Raw genomic sequence first — 21393 nt, forward strand, 5'->3', positions numbered from 1 at the left:
GATCATTGCCAAATCTCTTCAACTTACTCATCCAAGTCATTATTAAAAATCACAAAGAGTAGAATTCCCAGAACAGATCCCTGTGGATCACCATTGATCTTCGAGCAATCTCTTGCAACAATCTCTTCCCTCGCTTCCCATTATAACCTTGGGAATATCCCATCTGCCCCAGGGTACTTATCTATCCTCATGTTTTTCAAAATTTCTAGCACATTCTCCTTCCTAATATCAACCTGTTCAAGCATATCAGCTGTTTCACATTGCCCTCACAATTGATAAGGTTCCTTTCACTAGTGAACACTGAAGCAAAGTATTCATTAAGGACCTCCCCAACATCCTCCAACTCCTGGTACAAGTTCCCTCCACTATCCCTGATTGGGCCTACCCTCACTCTGGCCATCCTCTTGTTCCTTATGTAAGTACAGAATTCCTTGGGGTTTTCCTTAATCCTACCCGCCAAGGCTTTATCATGGCCCCTTCTAGCTCTCCTAAGTTCATTCTTCAGTTCCTTCCTGGCTACCTTGTAACCCTCTTGAGCCCTATCCGATCCGTGCTTCCTCAACCTTAAGTCAGCTTCCTTCTTCTTCCTGACTAAATGTTCCACATGTCTTGTCATACATGGTTCCTTCGCCTTACCATCCCTTCCTTGCTTCAGTGGGACAAACCTATACAGCACTCTCAGCAAGCGCTCCCTACACAACCTCTACATTTCTGTTGTGCATTTCCCTGAGAACATCTGTTCCCAGTTTATGCTCCACAGTTCTTGCCTAATAGCAATGTAATTCCCCTTCCCCCAATTAAATACCTTCCCATACCGTCTGCTCCTATACCTGTCCATGATTATAGTAAATGTCAGGGAGTTGTGACCACTATCACTGAACTGCTGTCCCACTGAGAGATCTGACACCTGGCCTAGTTCATTCCAAAGCACCAAAACCAATATGGCCACCGCTCTCGTTGGCCTACCTACATGTTGAGTCAGGAATCCTTCCTTCCTGGACATACCTGACAAAATCAGCTCCATCCAAACTATTTGCACTACGGAGGTCCCAGTCGATATTAGGGAAGTTGAAATCACCCATGACAACAACCCTATAATTTCTGCACCTTTACAAAATCTGCCTCCCAATCTGTTCCTCAGTGTCTCTGTTGCTATCAGGGCATCAAAAGAAAATTCCCTTAAAGTGGCCGCTCCTTTCCTGTTTCTGACTTCCACCCATGCTGACTCAGTGGACAAACCCTCCTACATGACTTCCCTTTCTACAGCTGTGATACCATCCCAGATTAGCAATGCCACTCCCCCACCTCTGTTACCTCCCTCCCTATTTCTTTGAAGCATCTAAACCCCAGAACATCCAACAACCATTCCTGTCCCTGTGTTATCCAAGTCTCCATAATTTTAGACTTGGTGCTCGGAAACGAGCCGGGGCAGGTATCAGATCTTGTGGTGGGAGAGCATTTTGGTGATAGTGACCATAACACTCTCTCATTCTACATAGCTATGGAGAAGGAGAGGATTAGGCAGAATGGGAGGATATTTAATTGGGGAAGAGGAAACTATGATGCGATTAGACACGAGTTAGGAAGCATGGACTGGGAGCAGTTGTTCCATGGTAAGGGAACTATAGACATGTGGAGATGGTTTAAGGAACAGTTGTTGGGAGTGATGAGTAAATATGTCCCTCTGAGACAGGCAAGACGGGGTAAGATAAAGGAACCTTGGATGACGAGAGCGGTGGAGCTTCTAGTGAAAAGGAAGAAGGTAGCTTACATAAGGTGGAGGAAGCTAGGGTCAAGTTCAGCTAGAGAGGATTACATGCAGGCAAGGAAGGAGCTCAAAAATGGTCTGAGGAGAGCCAGGAGGGGGCACGAGAAAGGCTTGGCAGAAGGAATCCGGGAAAACACAAAGGCATTTTACACTTACGTGAGGAATAAGAGAATGGTCAAAGAAAGAGTAGGGCCGATCAGGGATAGCATAGGGAACTTGTGTGTGGAGCCTGAGAAGGTAGGGGAAGCCCTAAATGAGCTTTTTGCTTCTGTCTTTACGAAAGAAACGACCTGTGTAGTGAATGAAACCTTTGAAGAGCAGGTGTGCATGCTGGAATGGATAGAGATAGAGGAAGCTGATGTACTGAAAATTTTGTCAAACATTAAGATTGACAAGTCGCCAGGCCCGGATCAGATTTGTCCTCGGCTGCTTTGGGAAGCGAGAAATGCAATTGCTTCGCCACTTGCGAAGATCTTTGCATCCTCGCTCTCCACTGGAGTCGTACCTGAGGACTGGAGAGAGGCAAATGTAATTCCTCTCTTCAAGAAAGGAAATAGGGAAATCCCCGGCAATTATAGACCGGTAAGTCTCACGTCTGTCGTCTGCAAGGTGTTAGAAAGGATTCTGAGGGATAAGATTTATGACCATCTGGAAGAGCATGGCTTGATCAAATACAGTCAACACGGCTTTGTGAGGGGTAGGTCATGCCTTACAAACCTTATCGAGTTTTTTGAGGATGTGACTAGTAAGGTTGATGAGGGTCAAGCTGTGGATGTGGTGTATATGGACTTCAGTAAGGCATTTGATAAGGTTCCCCATGGAAGGCTCATTCAGAAGGTCAGGAGGAATGGGATACAGGGGAACTTAGCTGCTTGGATACAGAATTGGCTGGCCAACAGAAGACAGCGAGTGGTAGTAGAAGGAAAATATTCTGCCTGGAAGTCAGTGGTGAGTGGGGTTCCACAGGGCTCTGTCCTTGGGCCTCTACTGTTTGTAATTTTTATTAATGACTTGGACGAGGGAATTGAAGGATGGGTCAGCAAGTTTGCAGACGACACAAAGGTCGGAGGTGTCGTTGACAGTGTAGAGGGCTGTTGTAGGCTGCAGCGGGACATTGACAGGATGCAGAGATGGGCTGAGAGGTGGCAGATGGAGTTCAACCTGGATAAATGCGAGGTGATGCATTTTGGAAGGTCGAATTTGAAAGCTGAGTACAGGATTAAGGATAGGATTCTTGGCAGCGTGGAGGAACAGAGGGATCTTGGTGTGCAGATACATAGATCCCTTAAAATGGCCACCCAAGTGGACAGGGTTGTTAAGAAAGCATATGGTGTTTTGGCTTTCATTAACAGGGGGATTGAGTTTAAGAGTCGTGAGATCTTGTTGCAGCTCTATAAAACTTTGGTTAGACCGCACTTGGAATACTGCGTCCAGTTCTGGGCGCCCTATTATAGGAAAGATGTGGATGCTTTGGAGAGGGTTCAGAGGAGGTTTACCAGGATGCTGCCTGGACTGGAGGGCTTATCTTATGAAGAGAGGTTGACTGAGCTCGGTCTCTTTTCATTGGAGAAAAGGAGGAGGAGAGGGGACCTAATTGAGGTATACAAGATAATGAGAGGCATAGATAGAGTCGATAGCCAGAGACTATTTCCCAGGGCAGAAATGGCTAGCACGAGGGGTCATAGTTTTAAGCTGGTTGGTGGAAAGTATAGAGGGGATGTCAGAGGCAGGTTCTTTACGCAGAGAGTTGTGAGAGCATGGAATGCGTTGCCAGCAGCAGTTGTGGAAGCAAGGTCATTGGGGTCATTTAAGAGACTGCTGGACATGCATATGGTCACAGAAATTTGAGGGTGCATCCATGAGGATCAATGGTCGGCACAACATTGTGGGCTGAAGGGCCTGTTCTGTGCTGTACTGTTCTATGTTCTATGTTCTATAATGGCCGCAACATTGTAGCTCCAAGTACTGATCCATGCTCTAAGTTCATCACCCTTATTCCTGACATTTCTTGCGTTAAAATAGATGCAATTCAACCTGTCACATTGACTGAAACTTTGCCATACCAACTGTCAATCCTTCCTCACAGACTCTCTGCATGCTGTTTCTACCTGTACACTGGCTACCCTATCCTCTGATCCATAGTTTAGGTTCCCATTGCCCTGCCAAACTAGTTTTAACCCTCCTGAAGAGCTCTGGTAAATAGCCACTGCCCAAATATAACAGTTCACTTATCCAGCAGTCCCTATGTACACGTTTGCACCTGCTCAGACTTCTCTCTGCCTATTCATGAGGCAAATATTTTATACAGAAGCCTTACCTTCCCAGTTACCCCCCTGGCTCACACTCTTATGACGCCCGCTGCTGAAATGGAGGCCACAGCTTCAAGAGGTGAGTATTTTATACAGAAACCTTACCTTCCTGGCTGCCCACTCCTTTTCTTCCTTTCTAGCCCAGATGTGTTAAAGTCAGTTGTAGTAGCTGGCGTTGATCAGTGGACACCTAAAATCAAATCTAGAATGTCCCCAAGCTGTTTGGCTCCATTCTACTTTGACCATATAATCCAAGTGAAGCCACCAGAAAATTAAAGTGATGCACTTACTGCTCAGAATACACCTTACCTGCAAATGTTCAAGATAACTAACTTTAATACAGAAGGACTTTCCTTTTTAAATAACAGCATGAATACAGAAATATACGACCAATAGAGGTGCTTTATTTTTGTTTAATTTGGATCATGTGAGACTATTGCATATGCTCGGGTTCCACTTGTTCAGTTGTTCTCAAAGTGTGGTCACAAAGATCCTCTAAGTAATCCACCAATTGGTCCAAATTCATTGATGACACAATGGCTAAAGCCATAAGAGAAACCAACAGAATCTTATCCACAACACTCAATGTGTCTCACAACCAACTGGCTCATGCATAGATCATCAGAAGCTGAAGTAACAACAATTCATTTATGTTGCAAGATCTATGTTGCTGTTACAGCACACAACAGTGAAATGAGATTTTCAAAGCTTATGAGGTTGTAAAACATTGGTAAATGTGGAGGTTGGCATGACACTAAAATTCATTAGCTTCTACTCAGGCATAAATCATTGGTTTTGCGGACAAAGTGCTGCCATTTTTACCACTTACAGTGATATTTTTTGTGTGGTGGCAAGTGATGTGTCTGGGGTAGGACTGGTGGCCCAAGGTGTCTTTTAGCTTGGACAAGTGATTTGCAGATTAAAACATTTGCAATGCTAATTTGGTTCACTTATCTCAGCAGCAGAAACACAAACTTAATTTTCTGTGAATCTACCACTCTGCCCTCGGCATTAGAAAGCTGGTTTAGCAATGTAAATGCTGCACCTTTGTCACACAAACTAAACACGCAACTGCAAATTCAGTAACACTTTTGTGAAGTGGAATTTACTGTCGGTTTTCAAATAAAGCTTTGATGTTGAGACAATATCTATCCTAATCCTTTCAAGGCTGAGATAGTTCCAGAGCAATGTTGCTTTCAAAGTTAATCATTTTCACTGTAAATTATGTAGTGATTGTGATCCAAGAAAAAAAGATGCTTCAGTTTGTTAGTGTATTGGCTTTTCTTTTCAAACCTTGATTTGCTGGCATGATTGTTTTCTTTCTGCCAACAAATGGTCCGTAGTAAAATGTGTTTTTGAGGGTAATAGTCACACTACACAAAGTACCCATAATCGAATATTAAAAATTGTCATTAAGTTGGCAAGCAAACTCAAAAAGGTCACAATGATGATTGGTGTGAGAAATCAAACTGTGATGCACTAAGGATTTTCTTCTAACTAGAATTAAGGAAAAACAATCAAACTAATGTAAATGGAACTTTACTCTGTGTCTGACATTATTCTACTTGAATTTTGTGTGCTTGATTCTAAATTGCTTACATGAAAAGTGCAACAAAATTCCATCAAAAACCCACCTGCCTCTCACTCAACCTCATTCATTACCTCATTATAGTGGAATTACGCAATAAGGCTAGGGAAACACCTTTATGTTTTTCAATATTGCTGTACAGTACTCACAATGGATGGCATTGAATATGAAAATCTCAAAAGGAAGAAAAACAATACAGTTATAAGACAGACTGAGAACACAAGATCTTCTTAAACATTGTCATGCATTTGTTTTCTTACAGGTGGGAAACCAACACAGATGCTAACTTCAGGTAAGGCAAATCATACAAGGTTATTTGACTACTTTGTATGAGTTAAAATTTTATATTTAGCTCAGGTAATGTCGACGCATATTTTCTCTTCATTCCTTTGTTATGATATTTGTGTAGCCAACAGTTACTGCTTGAATCTCACATTTTTCGATGAAGCAAATTTAGTCCTTTGCAATACGTGTATACAGGTATGTTCTTCTGTCTGTATGCATTTGTTTATAAGAATGCAACAGATTTTCTTATAAAGTACATTTATGTCTTCATCCCAATTGAGGTTCTTCATTTTTAATCGTCTTCCACTGTCTCAACGTTGCCACATTTTCAACTGCAAGACAGTAAGGACATTTTAGATAAGAGGAGCCCTCATATCTCGATTTCTTCCACATAAAATGATGCAATATTCCAATTTCGTGATAGAACTTAGCACAGAGTTGGTAACCAAGTATCCTCTTTTCAATTCTACATAGCTACCTATAAAGGCATTTTATATATTCAGGATATATTACTAAGGCTGTCAATTCACAAGGACTAAATATAAAATATTGCTTTATTTATATTGAATTTCTTGGATCTTTTAACTGTTGAGTTTCTCATTGTGCATTCCATTTAGTTTGAGGCTACATGTTTATAACAAATAAGCCACATACCATTTTATTATTGTTGATGATTTAGGGATCTTGAGGATAGTTACTAATGTTTGGTAATCACTTACCATAATTCATCCATTTTTCCACAAAAGGAAATGAAAATATTTTGAGAGAGTTATATTTATTTGGTTATTTTCATGGCCTCAGAATATCCCAATGTGCATTACAGTCAAAAGAGTACTTTAGATTTGTAATTACTGTTGTCATGTAAGAAAATATCACCATGCTTAGGCATAATCAAGTGCAAAACATTTCTTTAGATTTTGAACCTGACGCAGTACCTGTAAAACAAACGTATACACTGTCTCCACTATACAGGTGAGTTATTACAATCTGTCTCACAAATGGAAATAAAATGTTGTTTCAGGCCTGTCATTGTCATTGCTTTTTGAACAAATGTTTGGAAATATTTAGGGATACATTTTCATCCATTATCTCTGGCACAGAAATTTCCACTTTTAGAAGAAAAAGAGAATTTACACCTGCAATTGTACATCCTATCCAGATGCATTCTAACACATTTGGTTTTTGTTTAATTTTGATTCTTAATAACTTCTATACTGTTGTCAAAGCTGTTCAAACATTTGCAGAAGTTGCCTCAGCTGGTTAGATGGGAGATTGTTTCTTTTCTTACATGAGAATAGATATTGCTATGTTTATGAATTTAGAAAAGTGTGTGGTGTTATATTTTGATATGAAAAATGGGACAGATAACATGCACATTTTTAAAGGGATTGCAAGGAGAGAGAAACTTGGGAATTTTGACCATTAATCTGAAGATGGCGGACAAGCTAACAGAGCAGTTAATACAGTAAATGGTCCACAAGTTTTAAATACCAACACTGGAAGTAATGTTAAATTTCATAAAACATAGTTGAGGTGATTAAATCCATTTCTAGAAGCTACACCTTATAAAAGGAATGAAGGATTTAGGAAGGGTACAGAAGAGACTTATTTACTAGAATGTTGCCAGGAAGAGTCGATTATGGTGGATAAACTGAGAAACTGGTATTATTCTCTTTACAGCAGAGAAGATGGAGAGGAGATTGAGAAGGGTAACTCAGTGGTTATCACTGCTGGCTCACAGTGCTAGCGACCCGGGTTCAATTCCACCCTTGGGCGACTGTCCATGTGGAGTTTGCACATTCTCCCCATGACTGCATGGGTTTCTTTCGGGTGCTCTGGTCCCTTCCATGGTCCAAAGATGTGCAGGCTAGGTGGATTGGCCCTGCTAAATTGCTCATTGTGTTCAGGGGTGTGTTGATTAGGTAGGTTATATAGGGATGGGGATGGGTCTGGGGAGGATGCTCCAAGGGTCAGTGTGGACTTGTTGGGCTGAAGGGCCTGTTTCCACATTGTAGGGATTCTATTTTTGAAAATCATACAAGCATACTCATTAGGAGCAAAAGTAGGCCAGTCAGCTCTTTGAGTACATCTGCCATTCAATAAGATCATGGCTAATCTCACTGTGACCTGAACTAACTTCCATGTCTACCCCCAATACTTTTGATTTTTGTCAATTTAAAATCTAACTCAAATGTAAATATATTAATTTACCTAATGTTCACTGTTCTCTGAGGAAGACAATTCCACAGAGCAATGACTTTCTGAGAGAAACACATTCTTCTCTTAAAGGAAAGGTCATATTTTAAAATTCTTTCCAATAGTTATGGTCTCTCCCACAAGAGGAAACAATATTTCAGTATCCAGCCTGTCAAATCCCCTCAAAATATTTGTTTCAGTAAGATCTACTCTTGATTCTTCTAAATTCAAAATGGTACAGCCACAAGCTGTCCAACCTTTCCTTTCCTGATGACCCCATCATCCAAGCAGTCAGTCAAATGGGCCTTCTCTGGACTTTCTTTTGTAATTCATCCATGGAATGTAGGCACTACTGGCTAGACTTGCATTTCTTACCTGTCCCTGGGTGCCCTTATGAAGCTGGTGGTGAGGTATATTCTTGAGGTACATCCATGGAATGTACAAGCATCCACAGGACTGTTAGAAAGGCAGCTCTAGGATTTAATTCAGTGAGAGAGAAAGGAATACAATTATATTCTTCCTTAAGAGACCAAAGTTCCACATATGAGCTCACTAATCTCCTATGAAATTACATTTTTCCTACTTCTATATTTCATCCCCCTAGCAATAACATAAGAAATAGGAGCAGCAGTAGGCCATCTGGCCCATCGAGCTTGTCTGCCATTCCCTAAGATCATAACTGATCTTTCCATGGACTGAGCTGTATTTATTCGCCAGCTGACTATGGCCCTTAATTCATTTACTGGTCAAAAATCTATCTATCTTTGCCTTAAAAATATTCAATGAGGTAGCCTCAACTGCTTCACTCAGTAGGGAATTTCATAGATTCACAACTGTTTGGGTAAAGAAGGTTATCCTCATTCCTAAATCTGCTCCCCCTTATTTTGAGGCTATGCCCCTTGTTCTAGTTTCACCTGCCAATGGAAACAACCTCCCAGCTTTCCGTCATAATTTTATATGTTTCTATAAGACCCCGCCTCGTTCTTCCAAATTCCAACAAGTATAGTCCCAGTCTCCTCAATCTCTCCCCTCAAACTAATCCTTTCAACTCCAGAATCAACCTTGTGAACTTCCTCTGCACTCACTCCAGTATATTTTCTCAAGTAAGGAGACTGAAACTTACTTTTCTCAAGTAAGGACACAGTATTCCAGGTCCTCACAGTATTCCTCACCAGCATCCTATACAGCTGTACCATTATCTCCCTCTTTTTAAACTCCACCCCTCTCGCAATGAAGGACAATATTCCATTTGCCTTCTTAATTACCTGCTGCAGTTGCAAACCAACTTTTTGTGATTCACACACAAGGACACCCAGGTCCATGTGCACAGCAGCATGCTGCCATTTTTCATTATTTAAATAATAGCCCATTTTGCTGTTATTTTTGCCAAAATGGGTGACCTCACCTGTACCAACATTGCACTCCATCTGCCATACCTTGGCCCACTTACATCTTTGTTTTTGTAGACTTTCGGTGTCCTCTGCACATTTTGCTCTACCACTCAGCTTAGTATCATCTGCGAATTTTGACATACTACACTTGGTCCCCAACTCTAAATCATCTGCGTAAATTTCATGAGTTGAGGAAGAACTTCTTCACCCAAAGAGTTACGAATCTATGAAATTCCCTGCCTAGTGAAGCAGTTGAGGCTACCTCATTGAATGTTTTTAAGGCAAAGATGGACAGATTTTTGAACAGTAAACTGCAGAAACAAGTTCTGAGGAAGGGTCATCAGACCCAAAACATTAACTCTGTTTTTTCCTCACAGATGCTGCCAGACCAGCTGAACTTTTCCAGCACTTTGCTTTTGTGCATAAATTTCATTTCATTTTCCTCCCTTATCATATGCTGTTCTTGCATGTTAATATGTTATGATTAGTATTCCAGGGCACCCAGATCCCTCTGTACTGTAGAGTTTTGCATTATTTCCCAATTTAAAGAACATACTGCTTTTCTGTTCTCCCAAAGTGAACATGTTCACAATTCCACACACTATAGTCCACACACCAAATCTTTGCCCATTCACTTACATTATCTAAATTCCTTTTTAGGTTCACATTTTTCTCACAAAATACTTCATCTATCTTAAGTTCCTAGCACCAATCCCTGCTGGTCTGCTGGTCAAAACAAAATACCTTAAAATACCAATCATCTACCCAGAGATGCTGGAAAGCCTGAGATAATAAGGTCTAGTGCTGGATGAACACAGCAGGCCAGGCAGCATCAGAGGAGCTGGAAGGCTGACGTTTCAGGCCTAGACCCTTCTTCAAAAAAACTGAAGAAGGGTCTAGGCCCAAAACATCAGCCTTCCTGCTCCTCTGATGCTGCTTGGCCTGCTGTGTTCATCCAGCTTTATACCTTGTTATCTCAGTCATCTACCCATGATCATTTGTTAATGCCTACACCACGAGCTCTTATTTTATGCAGTAACCTTTGATTTAGAACTTATATTTCCAAATGGCATTTGATAAAGTACACATTCCCCTTTGACCACATTTCTTATTACTTCTCCAAAGAACTTTATTAAATTAGTCAAACTTGATTTCCCTTTCACAAAACTATCTTAACTCTGTCTAATTGCATCAAGACTTTCCAGTTTCTCTGCTGTAATCTCCTTAATAATAGATTTTAGCCTTTTGCCTGTAACAAGTGTTCAGCTAATTGGTATGTAGTTATCTTCTTGTTGTTTCCTTCCTTTCTTGGATTGAGGAGTAACATTGGTTATCTTTTAAACTAATGGAACCTTTGCATAATCAAGGAAATTTTAGAAAAGGCGTCTACTCTGTCCTTAATTAATTAATCCACTAATTTTAGAAACTTTGGGCAAAACCCATTAGGTTCTGAACCTTTAGTTTATTCAGGTTTCTCAATACCCTTTACTTTGTGATTGTAATTGTTTTAAATTTATAGAATCCCTACAGTGTGGAAACAGGCCCTTTGGGCCAACAAGTCCACACCAACCCTCAGAGCATCCCACCCAGACCCATCTCCCGATAACCCACCTAATCTACACATCCCTGAATGCTACAGGCAGTTTAGCACAGCCATTCCACCTAACATGCACATCTTTGGACTGTGGGAGGAAACTGGAGCACTCAGCGTAAACCCACACAGACATCGGGAGAACGTGCAAACTCCACACAGGCAGTCGCCCGAGGGTAGTTTTGAATCTGGGACCGTGGCACTGTGAGGCAACAGTGCTAACCACTGAGCCACCGTGCCAACCACTGAGCCACTGTGCCATGCAAGTCCTTCTGTCTCTTTCACCTCTTGATATATAAGTATTTCTATGATGTTATTTGTGTCTTCTGCAAAGAAGGCAGGTTTAAATATCTATGCAACAATATCCACCTTTCATTATTTCCAATTACTAGTTCAAAAACTCACTCGGTGAATGCTGAAGACCAATGCTCACTTTCATTGCTATACTCCTTTTCTAATACTCGTCAAAAATTCTGACTATCTTTTTTATATTTCTAACTAGCTTTCTCTTATACTCCTTTTTATATTTCTAACTAGCTTTCCCTTATACTCCTTTTTCTCTTTCTATTATACATTTTTAGTCATTCATGGCTGTGTTTTAAATTTTCCTGGTCTTCTGGCCTAAAACTAATCTTCAGAGAATTATAGTATATTTTTGTTTCTTTCTCATAAGACAACCCCTTTATCCTGGAACGAGCCCAGCATTTATTCTCCAACTGCATCCAATGCAAGAATATCCCTCCTTAAAGTAGTAAAGCAATTAAGTAATTCCAGGTTTAGAAGATTGAGAGGAGATTTGATTGAAGTACATATGATGCTAAAGGTGTTGACCAAGCAGGCATAGAGCAGATGTTTCCCCTTGTGTCAATCTAAAACAAGAGATTGTAATTGTAGGTTAAGGGAGGTCAGATTTAAAATAGAGTTGAGGAGGATTTACTTCTGCCATGAATCTGTGGAATTCATGACCCCAATGCACTGTGGATCCCAAGACTCTGAATGAATTTGAAGAGGAGATAAATGAAAGCTTTGAATAGTAATGTGTTAATGGATTATGGAAATCTGGCAGAAAATTTGAAGCTGAGATGAGATAAGCCATGGTTGTATAGAATAGCAGAGCAGACTCAAGGGGTTGAATTGCCTCAACTAATTCCTAGTTCGTAAGTTTTTACATTTTTAGTTTCTTCAGTCTGTGTCAACTTTTCAGTTTTGCTTTAGGTAAAGGGTGAGTTTTTCAGCAATTCAATGAAAATGTTAAAAAAATAGAAAAATGGGATATGAGTTAAAGAGATTTTGGAGCACTGGAGTTAAAAATCACTGGTAAATCTCTGGCCAACTGTTATTTTTTTTCTTGATAGTAGAATAATTATTCACCAATTAGTAATTAGTGGTGAGGGTTGCAATTTGCATGCCCAGGTAGGAATTGAGCTGGCCCTAGTTGAGCATTCCTAAACAAAACAATGTTGGCGCACATGTGGTGATTTGGCAAGGTATCTGGAAGTTGCATTAAAACCGTGTGTGTACGTTCATTTCTGGGAGAACAGGGAACCATTCAGATCATGAAGCAGTCCCATGTAATTCAAATATATTCCTGAAGAGAGTTAGCCAAGCCACACTGTTGGCAGTACCTTCGGTGGCTTGAGTTTGACCTGCTGCAAAAAGCATACCACATCTGGGAGACTGTTTCGTAGGTTTTTCAATTATATTTTGTTGCAGTTATACCTACTATTTACACAGCTAGACAATTTATGATAAATAATTTCCTTAACCCACGGTAAATATAAGCATTTCGAAGGTATATGTTCAGTACCTCAATTATTACAAATCTAGTAAAATGAGAGTTTCCTATAGCCCTTGATTAGTAGGTCGAACCACACATTCTTTCATATTGATGGAACAAATGGCTTAGGCTGTAAGTTTTCCATTTGCTCTGTTGTGAAATATCAGAATTATTGACCTAACCCTACTCAAAGTCAGTTTAATCTAGATATTCGGAGAGTGTCTGTTTTACTGTATGCTTTCACCTACATTAAAATCAAACATAAGGAATTAGATATATCCTGTGAGATTTCTTTGGACCCGCCCAGAATATTAGAAAACAGACAAAAAGCAAATGTTTACTCAGATTGAAATGCTTGATTATCACTATGTAATCCAGGGTCTGATTCAAGCCACTAGTCATGGAGCAAGCTCAGAGGTGAGAGTCAGGGAATCAAGTGTTATGAGGAAAAGGAGAGAAAGTAGAATGGATCGTTATCAGGTGCCATTTCTGAAGAAGGGGCTAGCCCCAAAACGTCAGCCCTCCTGTTCCTCTGATGCTGCTTGGCCTGCTGTGTTCATCCAGCTCTACACTTTGTTATCTCGTTATCAGATCAGCCTTGTTTCATGGAATGGCAGAGCATACTCGATAGATTGAATCCCTACTTCTGCTCCTCTGTCTTATGGCCTTACATAAGGCTGTGGAGAGAGATGGGCAAGGGAGTATTACTAGAGGGGTGAGGAATGGTAATGTTTGGTGGGTTGAGGGTGAATGGGAGAAGGTGGTGGTTCAGCAGGAAAGGGTACAAGGTGCTGGTGGGTGTTTGAAAAGTGATTCAAACCCTTTTCTTGCAGCTGGTTCTGAAAATGCAGTTGCTACAAAGATTTGGTTCCTGAACATTGAGGAATATTGTTTGGGTTGGGTGGACTTAATAGTGAGTATAACTGACCAACTAAAGGGACACTCCAATAATCATGAGTTAAATGGATGGGGACGATGGTGTGGTATATCCTCATCTCTATGGTCACCCTCTAACTATTATCATATTGCTGCCTGACGCACAAAGCTTATTCGGGCGCGATGCCAGTAAACTCAGCAGGAAGAGAGGGTGCATTAAAGGAGGATGCATTTCAATGAAGGAAGGAAAGATGAAGCAGTGCTGCAATCTCTTGCAGGAGTTGGAAGGAAGCTGCTGGAGTATGCAGGGGCCTTGGATGTCAATAGATTGATTGTAATTTCTGAATGATTACGAGGAGTGGAATTGACACAATATAGGAAGATTACTCCAAATGTCTTGTGATTTGTGGGTTATGGTCAGTTAGTTCAGTTGGATGGATGGCTGGTTTGTGGTGCAGATTGACATCAACAGCTTGGGTCCAATTGCAGCTCTGGCTGAGATTCCCATGAAGGACTTTCCTTCTCAAGCTCTCCCCTCATCTGAAGTGTGGTCACCCTCAGGTTTAAACAGCCACCAGTCACCTCTTTCTAAGGGAGCGGCCCTATGGTCCAATAGAACTATGCAACTTTACCATTACTGTGAGAAACTCAGGAATGAGGGAGGAACTAACAAGGCCGATGGGTAACAGTTTGTCCTATGCAGGTGCAGGTGCACCCTCCGTGGCCTTACCTGCTGGTGTAAGAAGCCATTAGGCTAGGGGAGGTAGAGTGACAGGGTCCACTGGATTGTCCTGAGATGAAGGCTATAAGTTGCCTGGTTACAGCACTTCTTCCGTCATGGAGCTGTACAGCACGGAAACAGACCTTTTGGTCCAACTCATACGTGCCAACCAAATATCCTAAATTAATCTAGTCCCATTTGGCCCATATCTCTCTACACCCTTCCTATTCATCTACCCATACAGATGCCTTTTAAATGTTGTAATTGTACCAGCTTCCACTACTTCCTCTGGCAGCTCATTCCATACACACAACACCCTCTGCATGAAAAAGTTGGCCCTTAGAACCCTTCTAAATCTTCCCCTCTCACCCTGTAAAAATGGAAAGCACCTCCTTAATCCATGAGAAGAAGGAACATCACAGGGAGGTGTTGTATCTTGACCCCATCTTGCGTAGCCATTACTGTACTCCAACAGTGGCTACAGCAAAACCCACACTTCATGAAAGAATAAAAGAGAAGAGTTTTGGAGTACGTATCATGAAAATGGATACAGAAATGGAATGTATTCAAATTATTAAGAAGGTGTGAGTTATACAAAGGTGAAGTATAAAGTCAGTATTCACCATTGAGATGACAGCTGAAAGCAGATTTAATGCTTAGAAATATTCCAAATAGTAAAAACAGCAAAAGAAACTCAGAAAGTAAGAGGATACAAAAAAAGTGGTAAAATGACTTTGCCCAGTAACAGTTTTAATCCATAAGCAATATATAGGAAGGGTGTTGAGGTGTTGTACCCACCACAGTGGAGCAAGAATTCCTTATGTTGCTTTCCTCCAGCCTACAATTCAGTGTGGGGTGAGAATGGTAATCCTCTGTGGTGACACTGCCAACATGAAGCATTTCATAAGAAATTCAGGAAACTCAGTGTCTCTGAAGTCTGGACTAATCATCCTTTTATTTTTCACATTTTTTGTTCTGTTGATTCCAGTTGAGCAACTACATTAAGCAAAATTAATAAAAAGTAGGGGGATAATTTTGATTATTAAGATATATATCTATATACCAGTAGAGGCTTGACTTTGGGCACATTGGGAAATCCACGAAATCGCGCTGGTTAGGTTACAATTTAAGTTGCTATTGAAATTAGTTTGCACATGCATAAACATAATCCCAAATGTAAAGTTTGGCAATAACCAGAGTCAGCTGACAGGTCAAGAGAACATAATTATTCATGATAACAAAGTGTGGAGCTGGATGAACACAGCAGGCCAAGCAGCATCTCAGGAACACAAAAGCTTCGGGCCTAGACCCTTCATCAGAGAAGGGGATGGGGAGAGGGAACTAGAATAAATAGGGAGAGAGGGGTAGGCGGACCGAAGATGGAGAGAAAAGAAGATAAGTAGAGAGGAGAGTATAGGTGGGGAGGTAGGGAGGGGATAGGTCAGTCCAGGGAAGATGGACAGGTCAAGGAGGCGGGATGAGGTGGTAGGTAGGAAATTGAGGTGCAGCTTGAGGTGGGAGAAGGGATGGATGAGAGGAAGAATAGGTTCTAACCTGTTCTTCCTCTCACCCATCCCTTCCTCCCACTTCAAGCCGCACCTCCATTTCTTACCTACCACCTCATCCCGCCTCCATGACCTGTCCGTCTTCCCTGGACTGACCTACCCCCTCCCTATCTCCTCACCTATACTCTCCTCTCCACCTATCTTCTTTTCTCTCCATCTTCGGTCCGCCTCCCCGTCTCTCCCTATTTATTCTAGTTCCCTCTCCCCATCCCCCTCTCTGATGAAGGGTCTAGGCCCAAAACGTCAGCTTTTGTGCTCCTGAGATGCTGCTTGGCCTGCTGTGTTCATCCAGCTCCACACTTTGTTATCTTGGATTCTCCAGCATCTGCAGTTCCCATTATCACAATTATTCATGTTCTTTTGTCATAAAGAATATTCTATCATATATTTAAGTGCCTTGTGGCAGTTTTCTTGATACAGCGGAAAATAGGTTATCATAAACATTTTTATAGAAGTATCCAATCTTCTACCTTTGAGCGACCAGATTTAAATAATTAAGTATATTTTTTAAAACCTATACTTCTACTTTAGCTCTCTTGGTTTACAAATTACTTACCTTTTGAATGTACCCTCCAGTGCTGAAGTAAATGAGACAATTTGAATAACTTTCCAGATCCACAGCAAAAAGTGGAATTATGCAATTTCACCCTGATGGAACAGGGGTTTGGGAACTGGGTCTGACCCAACTGAGGTGAATCTTAAGTCAGCATGAAATATAATGGAAAACAGAAAAATAAGCAGTTTTGAGTTATTACACTTGCACTTAAAATTCCCCGTTCTGTTGTGCCATTTCAGCCAATTTTGCCCAAATTATGCTGATGTTGCTAATGGAAGCAAAGGGAAACTATAAACCACCTTATTTACCTAGAGTGGATACATCAGAGGATGTCTTAACTCTGTGAACCCCTGATCTCATTCTGGCTTTCATGGAGACTGGATTGGAAACTGCAAGAGCAAACCACTCTCAGGATGTGCTGGCCTGTTACAGGTCACTCTTGGAGCCCTTATTGCTGTGACAACTTGCACTTATACATATATGTTGCTGTGGAGCTTTGGATAGTGATGCCAGAGGCAATAACATTCTTTCCATAAGCTGTCTGACCAGGAATCTCTTCCCCTCTTGTTATTTGCGTTTTATTTTGTGTGTGCTGGCATGTGCAGATTCATTATCAATTTGTCTGTGTAACAAATAAATTCGTTCGTAAGTACAAGGATGGGTTTTGACCTGGAGATTCTGGCTTTGAGGCTAGGCTGCTACCCACTGTGCCACAAAACTTTCTGCTTTCAAGAAACAGATTTCTTTTCAAAATATTTTAATGAACTTACAATTTCCAGCACTGTTTTTGGGCCGGCAGATGTACTTTCATCAACTCCATAGTTGTTGGGCTTCCTTCACTACATCTACTGCAGTGATCTGATAACCTCTTCATTTCCTCTCCAGCACTAGAAAATCCTCCTGTGACAATTTCAGCCCTTATCCCATTACATTGTAACCCATTCAGTTTGTACAAGTCCCACCTGCTCAAGAACCAGTCCCACTGCCTCATAAGTTTGCAGCGCTCCTTCCTACACTAGTTCACCAGCCATATCTTCAATCGATCAATCCTATTCCTGTGCTCACTAGCACGTGACACTGGGTGTAATCCTGTGATGAACACTGTTGAGGTCCTACTTTCTAATTTCCTTCCTAACTCCCTGAAAAATGCCTGTAGGAACTCTTTTCTGTTCTGACGCATGTCACTAGCACCAATGTGAACCACAACCTCTGACAGATCCCCTCAACTCCAATGGGATGTCCTGCAGCTGACTCTGGCACCAAGAGGGTAACACATTAACTTGGTTTCATGATTAATGCTGTAGAAACACCTGTCTGGTCTCCTGACTTATGGAATACCCATAATCATTGCTCTTCTATTCTACTTCCTTCCCCCCTGTGCAGTTGAGTCACCCTTGGCTTCATGGGCTTGGCTGTTGCTGCATTCCCATGAGGGACCATTGCCTTCACCATTTACCAAAAGTGAATTTTGATTATCAAGCACAAGTCGCTCCGAGGACTCCTGCAGTACTTGCCTGCTATTCTGATAGACACCCATTCCCTTTATGACTGTGTGCTTTTAATCTGCCGTATAACCAACTCTCTATACGTGCTATCATTGTAGTCCTCTAAAGTACATATGTGTGACAGTGACTCCAGACACTACAAGTTTTGAAACCCAGAACCCAAGTTTGTGCAGCTGGTGACAGTTCCTGCAGGTATGTTTGTCCAGGACACATGGAATGTCCATGACTTAACACAGAATGTGTACTTCACTTGGCCTTTCTTATCTATCATCCTATAACTCAAAAAAAATTTCCAGTTAAAATCATAAAGTCATAGAATCCCTACAGTGTGAAAACAGGCTATTCGACTCATTGAGTCCACACTGACCCTCTGAAGAGCATCCCACCCCCATCCCTGCATTTCCCATGGCTAATCCATCTAGCCTGCTCATCCATGGACACCATCAGGCAATTTAGCATGACCAATCCATCTAATCCACACATGTTTGGACTGTATGAGTAAACCAGAATACACAGAAGAAACCCACGCAGACATGGGAGAATGTGCAAACTCCACACAGACAGTCGTCCAAAAGTGGAATCGAACCCAGCCCCTTATGCTGTGAGGCACCAGTGCTAACCACTGAGCCACCATGCTGCCCCAAAAGCCTTTTTGATCTGCATTTCATTTGCTCTCACGTTCACCTCTTGCTCGGGATTCTCTATTTCGTGCAATAAACCTTAATTGATAAACCTCTTTCTCCTTCCATCACACAATCCCACTATCATCATGTCTGTGATGTCTTTATCTCACTCAGACAAAGCCTCCCTCACTCAGATCATGTAGCTTACTCTTAGCTTAATAGAGCAGTTTAAAATTACAACCCCAATGAGAAAATAGGTGCTATTTCACTGTGGCCACTTATAGTTTCCAAATGCCTGGCTTCCACTGAACCAATAGATTAGAGTTTGAATTTGACAAAAGTGCATTCCACTAATTTCAAATTAAAAATCAGGCTAGTTTGGGGATTAAGGTTAATTCTTATGACAAAGTTATTTTGATTGTTTACTTTTAAAAAAATGCTTGGAGCAAATTGTTTTGTACAACATTCTCGACTTGACAGGAAGGCACATACGGGAAAATGTCTTTATCATGCAAAATCATGAAGCTTAACTTTCATTGTGGTGTTAACATCATAAATGGAAGATGCAACTTGGATATTTTTCTATGTTTTTTGGTATACTGCATTATACACTAAATACGCTCTCTGTATAGTGCATGATATCTGTTTTTAATCAATGAGTCATGTATGTTAGCATTTGGGCCATTGAGAGATTAGAGATTTAAGCTATTATACTTTCACTTTGATGTACTTTTGTGGCTAAAAATAACACAAAATGCAGCCAGGGTTGGACCGCACACTGCACCACCTAATATTCAATTTCACTGAAATTAATGGGCTTAGTTGTTGAGCAACACTCAGATACAGTGACCAATGGTATATCACTTACTTCATATCTCCTTCCAAAGTGAATTTCATCCTCAAGATCATTAGTTTATGCTTGTGAGTTGGAGTTTCCATTATTGGCTCAACATATACTCACCTTTCAAGACGGAGGAACTTACTTGGCACGCAGTCATTGAGTAGTATTTTCCAAGGAGTGACAATCTCACACAAATATCCACTCCATCCCTAGCTTTTCACAAAAGGAGAGATTTCTTTATTTCCAGCAAAAGTTTCTGACAAGGGTTCCTTCAGAAGTATGGAGCTGTATTCCATTCTGGCAATTCTTTCATAGCAACGAATTTTTGGAAGAAAGCAAACCACATCCCTGTTTGCAGCAGTCAGCTGTCATATTCTCCAATTTAAAAAAAAAATTGACAACTGCTGTAAACCATTAAGTACATAAGTGTAAGGTTCGGGTGCTGGGAAGGTAATGGGGTAAAGTGCATGTTAGTAAGGTACCAGCTGGGGGGAGAACCAAGTTAAGCAAAGTGCCAACTGAGTAGGATGCCAGGGTGCCAGGAAGTAAGTTGCCATATGGATAGGGTACTAGGAAAATAAGATGCCAGCTGTCTTGAGTACCAGGATGTAAGCTGGTTAGCATTGCAGTGTTTACAGTGTGCCAGGTTTTCTGGGAGAAACCATGTCCTGTTGGACCGGACAGGAGAGGATCTCAGGTTTGGGGTGGGGGGTGCATTTTGTCTGGCGAGTGGGAATAGGAAAGGGGGATTCAGGTCCCAGGAGCTGACAGTGGTGGGAGGGTGTTGTTAAGTTCCAAGAGATGAGGGTGAGTAGGAGGGGACAGGTGAGGGGGTATTTGCTCCAAAGCAGGTTTAGGGTTTTCATGTCCAGACTAGCGGGAAGGGAGGCTAGGCCCTGGGTAAATCAGATCAGGTTCTAGGAGGGTGTAAGTGGTGTATGGTCTATTTGGGTGTGTGTTCAGTTAAGTTCGGTTCAGTTGAATAGTTACTCAGGTGTTATGTATTTAATCATCTAACTATTACTGAGTAATTATTCACTGAATTTCTTCAAAACTCTCTGAATTCTCTGATTTAAATAGACGTTTTCGGAGTGTTACTGGTATAGAAGTCTTCAATTTGGTCAAATTCCTTCAAAGTATGGTCTCCCATCCATGCTGGAATAATAACAGTCTGGCATCAGAAAATCTAGATCATTGTGTTTTGGGAATCAAAGAATGTCACCAGTCAGCTGTACATCTTTTAGATAATTTATAGTTCTTAACAGAAAAGCAACTAATTTTTTTAGCTCAAAAATTGAGCGCCTGTATGACAAAAATTGCCCAATCTCAGTGGTTTCTTGAAGCTGTTTTATAGTAATTAATCTCTGAAACCTTAAGAATCCTTTGAAATCTTAAGAATCTGCTTGTTTTCTAATGAATTCCATCAATATTTTTTGAAATTTCTCTGGGATAAATTTGTGTATTCAGGTCACCCATTCATTAAGTCATTTTAAAAACATTAACATATAAATTTTTATTTACATAATAGCATACAAAATTTTGTATGTTCATTCAACATTTCCATTCTTTTTTATTTTAGAATAGCTGAAAAAAATGAGAAATTTTAAAAAGTGCATAAATGTAGCAATTTATCACATCTTGTAGATTTTAACAATCCTTTGAAGTACCCAGCAATAGTTTACTATGTCAAAGTGTTACATAAATACAGCCATTATTCAGGATTTCGACCATTGTGACTCAAGCATTTGCCTAGGCTTCTGGATACCAAACTAGTTAACACTATTAACACTGCATCATCATC

General features: G+C 40.9%; 1 protein-coding gene across 1 annotated transcript in view; it reads left to right on the forward strand.

Annotated features, from left to right (window-relative positions):
- Positions 1-21393, forward strand: part of vstm2b (V-set and transmembrane domain containing 2B) — a 56850-nt gene that overhangs the window by 10552 nt on the left and 24905 nt on the right. The window contains exon 5 of the mRNA XM_048546831.2: positions 5928-5957. Within this exon, the coding sequence (XP_048402788.2) occupies positions 5928-5957 (30 nt within the window). The remainder of the gene's footprint in view (positions 1-5927; positions 5958-21393) is intronic.

Source organism: Stegostoma tigrinum, chromosome 16, assembly GCF_030684315.1.
Source record: "Stegostoma tigrinum isolate sSteTig4 chromosome 16, sSteTig4.hap1, whole genome shotgun sequence".
NCBI lineage: Eukaryota > Metazoa > Chordata > Chondrichthyes > Orectolobiformes > Stegostomatidae > Stegostoma > Stegostoma tigrinum.